General features: G+C 33.0%; 1 protein-coding gene across 2 annotated transcripts; it reads right to left on the minus strand.

Annotated features, from left to right (window-relative positions):
- Positions 1–307: 307 nt before the first annotated feature.
- LOC134275800 (protein hairy-like) lies at positions 308–2945 on the minus strand. Of its 2 annotated transcripts, XM_062758095.1 has the most exons (4): positions 2817–2945; positions 2575–2670; positions 1737–1824; positions 308–1644 (listed from the first exon to the last, which is right to left on the minus strand). In XM_062758095.1, the coding sequence occupies exons 1-4, from the start codon at positions 2871–2873 to the stop codon at positions 671–673; spliced, it is 1215 nt and encodes a 404-aa protein (XP_062614079.1). In that variant the 5' UTR covers positions 2874–2945; the 3' UTR covers positions 308–670. The 2 variants fall into 2 exon arrangements, with proteins under 2 accessions (XP_062614079.1, XP_062614080.1); XM_062758096.1 differs by lacking the exons at positions 2575–2670; positions 2817–2945 and adding an exon at positions 2112–2271.
- Between the last annotated feature and the right edge of the window lie 3000 nt (positions 2946–5945).

Genomic DNA, 5945 nt, shown 5'->3' on the forward strand with positions numbered 1-5945 from the left:
TGGAATTCTCTTGTACCTTTCCCTCAAAAGTAATTGATGTCATGTAACATTGAATTTCACAGTGGTCTTGCCCTTTAAAAGGAACCAGTGGTATAAAAAGAGCTGGTCTCCGACATCGTTTTAATTTTGTTTTCATGTTTCTATCTAGTTTTATATTGTTTTATTACTCCAACTTGTTGCAAGCTGTGAGTTAATTTATCCGTACCAGATAGTATAGAATGTACAGTGACCAAAAGGTCTCTCTTTAAATGTCATTTTCATTCCGAATGAAATACTTTTTAGTGAATTTCATTTACAATTCATAAAATTTATGTTTCAACATGTTTTATTGAATGCATTCAATGGTACACTTTTATTAGCTATTCAAAAAGAAAAGAGTTCCAAAGTAAATACTTGTGGCACTTAAACTCGAGCACTATATATTATCACAGATATGCATCAGGAATATTTAATAAAAAGCTCTAGTCTAATTAACGATTAATGTACAGTATTAAGCACTCTCTTTCTTAAAAGATTTTTTTTTCCGAATAAACACTAAATTAAACATAAATAACGATGCATAGAATGCATATGAATATATTTTACTAAGGTAATTGTAAATTGTCAAATCACAATTTAATGTGGGAATTGGGAATTTCGTTGCACAAGTTTTATTTTTCATCCACTTATCTCACCAAGGTCGCCACATTGGGTCTGTTTTATCCTCAAACCCTTGTGTCAAACGAGATTCGGTAGCGGGAACAACTCCTGGAAGCTTTAGAAGTGATCCTTCATTTGCTATCTTGGTGTTGTTATTGTCAGAAAGTACATCAATCTTTGGAGTGTGGTTGACTTGTACTTTGGCAGTGGTAACAGGAAATGCTGTGAATTGTGCTGATTGTTCACGTTGCTGAACAGCAATTCCATTTCCAGATGAAACTAAGCTCACAGGCAGACCAACAGTGTTTGGGGAAGAGCTTACAAAAGTTGTATTTTGAAAGACTGATGGAAGAACACCATGTGACGTGGTTATCCCCCCTGAGTAAGCAATAGGTACTGTTTGATGAGTTTGGATAACACTATTTGACGAATGGCTGATTTGAAGGCCACCCTGGGGTTGTAAGACAGGGATCACATAGTTTGGAATTGTTCCATACTGTACCATATTGGCAGCTGGAATGATAAAGGCAACGTCTCCGGAGGACATCTGAGTTGGAATGGTGTGCACTCCTTGAATTATTTTTGAAGGAATACTTTGTTCACTACATATCACGTTTTCTGATTTGTGCGCTGTAATGTTCCCATTTACCTCCAAACTTTTAACATTTCGAAGGACCTCTGTCGATACATTAGACGACATAGTAACATTTCCGTTCACCTTCAAAACATGTCCTTGATTAGATTGGACAGCATTTGAATTGTTTGAATTAAGTTTGGGATATGGGCCTTGGTTTGAAATTTTCGCTAAAGGAGGAGATTTTGGTTCCTTTGGTTCCTCCGGTTGCTCAGTGTTCGTTGTTATATTTGCAAGATGATTCAATAGTCGGGCTCTGAAATCAGTATTTAGTCCATCCATGTTTGCAAGATATTTGCTTACTTCACTTGCACACTCATTAAAGCCGAGTCGGTATTTATTTATCATTGCAGGGTCTGTGGCACTCAGAGCTTAAAAAAGAGTTAATAGTAAAATTACAATAATGATAAATCAAGATAATAAATAAATTCATTAGATTTCAAAATGGATTGAATCTCAGTACCGGAAAACTGTTGTCTTTGTAACTGTCGTAGGTGGCGAACTGTCATTTCCAGGATATCAGCTTTCTCCATTTTATTTTGACGAGTACCCTTAAATAAATTAATAATTATTTATTAATTATTAATTATTATTACTATTATTAATTAAATAGTAAATAAAATGGGAAAATAATTTTTTTTTATTATTTAGAAAAAGATATGGTTTGTATTAACATAACTGAAAAAATATAAAATATTTACACACAGTAGTAAAGATAATAATCTTTCAATAATGTAAGCACTGAGAAACAAAAAAAGTCCTATATTTAAAACAGGGATAAACATGTTTCATTTCCTTAGATATTTAATGAAAAATAAAAATCCAGTTTAAACCGTACGATTTACTAACAGTCTTTGTTCTTATTTCATCTGAATTTTAAATACGTAGAAGTCTTTCTTTTCGGACGACTGTGGAGAACATTGATTTTTCACTTTATCAGGTGGAGTGAAACAGAAGGGCCTGTAGCTATTACAGCAAGCGGAACGTAGCGAGAGATGACACTCAGGTAAACATCCAGATCGTGGGAAAGTTTTTAAAGACGACCCAAAGAATTTTTTGACAATTTTTTTTTTATTTTTCAAAAACGTAAATTTCATACAATCTTCTGATTTGAATAAAAAAAATTCGATTGACTTGTTATTTAATTCTTTTTAAGTCATTAATTTTTGAAGGAAGACAAAGTAATGTGTTTTTTTAAACAGATTTAATGTTATGTCGTATTTATTTTTAACTTCCTTATGATTTTAAAAAACTTGTAAACTATAACATGAAACTATTCCATATGGAAGAAAAACCACTACCTCAGCTTTCATGACGTCCAATAGCAGGGACTTTAATTCTGCCAGACTAGCATTTATTCTTGCTCTTCTTTTCTTCTCCATCACTGGTTTAGAATTCTACAAACACAGGTACTTTTTGTTAAATGTAATGGTTTTGATGTAACTATTTTAATAATATTAATAAAAATAGCCAATTGATTTTCCAAGGGATTTCAAAGTTCATTTCTTTTTTCTTAAAACTTTTAAAATTTGAAAATTCTTACTTTTCGAGTTTCCGATGCAGTGGAGGACACGTCGGAATTCTTTTCAGGACTCTCCATATTGAAACTGATTTCAAACCAGACAACGTCCGTTCGCTTTCGTACTTTTCCTTGAAAGTGTCACTTTTTAAGAAAATTTGCGCATGCTAGGACTCGTGGGAAACCTTAACATAACGAATCTTCTTATTTGTCATTCTTAGTATAGTCCTGCCTTCAGTAGGTAAAGAAAGTGGTGATTGGCTCGTGCGACGGAATTTCTTGGCGTGTGTGTAAAGGTATTTTTAGTGAAGTGTCACTGAAACATCAGGTGAAACGCTTGGCACGCGACCGACCAGATTTGAGACTGTGGGAAAACCCCGCCCCTTTCACCAGCGACAAGCTTACCTGAGTTTCGTTTTCACCTGTATGATATCAGTAGATAATAAACCAAGGGGCAACAGAAGAGCGTGAGAAACGCCAAAACATACACTTACTCGGCACTTGATATATTGGGACTATAAAAAGGCGTACGCCTCGATGGCTACAGATTGAAGGCAAACAAACCTAGAGACGTATACTGGCGCACACTGAAAATGTCAGTCGTAAGCGTGGCGAGATCCCTGCTACATGAATACAAAAGTACTATTATTTTTTCACTTTGTTTCAAGTATTTTAAATTTCAGAGTGAAACAATATACTTTTTATGTCATTATGCTTGAATAGCGATACATTGTGAACAGGGTCACATCTGCTACAACATCAGAAAAGTTAATGCCTGTTAAAATTTAATGTTTTATTTGAAAAAATAGATCAATTATTCAAATATTATTATATAATTTGAAAAAATACAGTTTTAATATATTCGGTTTAAGATTGCGTCATATACAGAAAGGGAAAATTTGCTGCGATTTGCAGGCAACGTTAAAATATTGAAGAAGCATGAAAGGCAAGGTTTAAATTGTTATCGTTGATAAAGTATTTAATTGCACATTAAAAATTCTACTACGTGTAAGAAACAGTTTAGGTGGTTGCAATTTTGTTTATATAATTCCTTTGGAATAATAATAATAATACCAGTAATTATGTAAAAGTGCATCTATGATACTTAAAATGAAAGTTTGGTCAGGCATGAACATGCATGCAAAAATGTATATTACTTGCTATTTGCTTTCATAAATTTTAATTTTATATTCAATCCATGAGGTATATTTCAGAAGAGCAATGAATTGGTTGTGAGTCAAACTTCTTTGGATTTAATACGATGCCATGCTAAAAAAATCGACAGAAGAGCTACAGTTCGCATTTTTAATAAAACAAAATGAATTTTTTATCTAAGAATCACTCACCCACTAGAAATTGTGATATTTTCAACATCCAGCTCAATTATTCTCTTTGCGATACTTCAGATAAGACTGTATAAAACAAGGTCCCATCTCGCAGTTAGTATTGCACGAAAACATCCTCACTGCTCAATGGTCCTTAGTTCCAAGGATGGGACAAAGTAGCCCTCCACCAGCAAGTGGTGATGTCTCCAGATCAGTGAAAAAATCTTGAGGGGGACAGTTAAACAACTGAAAAACAGATCTAGACAAACAAGTAAGACTTTTGTCAATTCAAATTGTGATTTTCTTTTCATACACAAATATTTTAAATATTTGAAAAAAAAACAAGTACTCGGAAGTTGATTTAAAAAGATGCTTGCGATTCTGATTGACAATATCTTATTTAAAAAAAGTTAATGAAACAAGAATATGAAAAAATTCCTTTGAAGTCATTATTTCACCAGTTCTAGGGTCAATATAATGACCTTGTCAGCCACCATAGTATATCATTAAGCATGCTGATGGACATTTTTCATTCTAATTGTTAAATCATTAGTTACAGACTGAATTGTCTACGTATTATCCCGTTTTTTTTCGTGATCATGACAAGCACATGACAGGGCTGCTTACACCTTTATGGTATCTGATCTCACCTCTGATGTTTTATAAGAAGTCTGTTTTTGCTCTGCCCCTGACTTTCAATGTTAAAATGGATTTTTGAGCTTGAAGACTGTTCATTAACTCCATATTTCATTGTATAAAGTGTAGAAAATTCATACACTTTGATTTTTTAAATGTTCAACGATTTTAAATTTTCGATTCATTGTTCTTTTAAGTAACAGCAATTAATATTTTTGTAAAGAGTGAAGATAGCGGCTTGGTAGAGTATTTGATGGACAATGCAATTCAGCTTTTTTGAATGTAATGATAGTTAGGAATCCTGTTTTAGGTGATATTAATTTTATCATATATTATATTCTTTGTTATTATTAAATAATTTAATTTTGTTTGTATTCTAGTCTGTCATTGGTTGATTTCTAAAAAGAAACGCAATTTATTTCTTAATAACCTGATTTGGTATGGGGACACACCCCCTTGAACCAGCTGAATCATCTGTATCCATACAATCCTCTCATTTCCAGTCCTTGGGATTCATGGGAAATTCAAGATTTAATAAATGTACCTTTAACTTCAAACAGTAGCTCGATCTTACCTCGTGTAAACAAACATCATGGCTGCTAGATCTTTGTATCAGTTATTACCTCCCCTTGTTTCATATTACTTCCGTTACTAGGGATGTATTATTGAGCGGCAAATTTAAACTCATAAAAAGCAACACAATTTTACACCCAAAGTTGTTTAATTATTTTAAAAATTAAATTATAAGGAATGACTCTAATTCTTGGCCAAATTATTCGATTATAACCTGGTTTGGGTCAGTTTACACTTTTTTATAATCCGCTTCGCGGATTATAAAGCGTAAACTGACCCAAACCAGGTTATAATCGAATAATTTGGCCAAGAATTAGAGTCATTCCTTAAATAGCCGAAATTTTTGCTTAAAATGTATACTAACTTTTAAGGATATCTAGTTTAATTTGCCGTGTCAGTCAAAAATAGAAGCCGAAGTTTATGATTTAGAAAGATCCGGTTTATGAAGCACATTTTGTGGCCATCACTTTTGATGCTTCACAGAAGAATATTTTCAAGTTTAGAAACTCCAGAGTTGTAAACTTATTTAAGAACCTTAAAAAAGAAATAATCCATTTATGCCTTTGCATTCTTGACCATGTGATCTAGTGATAGCCAATCAGATAGCAGACAACAAGAA

This window comes from Saccostrea cucullata, unplaced genomic scaffold, assembly GCF_032062105.1.
Source record: "Saccostrea cucullata isolate Sc308-1 unplaced genomic scaffold, CSIRO_AGI_Scuc_v1 ctg880, whole genome shotgun sequence".
Lineage (NCBI taxonomy): Eukaryota > Metazoa > Mollusca > Bivalvia > Ostreida > Ostreidae > Saccostrea > Saccostrea cuccullata.

What these genes read in the sequence shown, in the direction of transcription:
- LOC134275800 (XM_062758095.1), bottom strand. Translation starts at nt 2,873, where the DNA reads ATGGAGAGTCCTGAAAAGAATTCCGACGTGTCCTCCACTGCATCGGAA. An exon ending in TGGACGTCATGAAAGCTGAG is followed by an intron (nt 1,825 to 2,574) that starts GTAGTGGTTTTT and finishes AATTTATTTAAG; the next exon opens with GGTACTCGTCAAAATAAAAT. An exon ending in ACAAAGACAACAGTTTTCCG is followed by an intron (nt 1,645 to 1,736) that starts GTACTGAGATTC and finishes CTCTTTTTTAAG; the next exon opens with CTCTGAGTGCCACAGACCCT.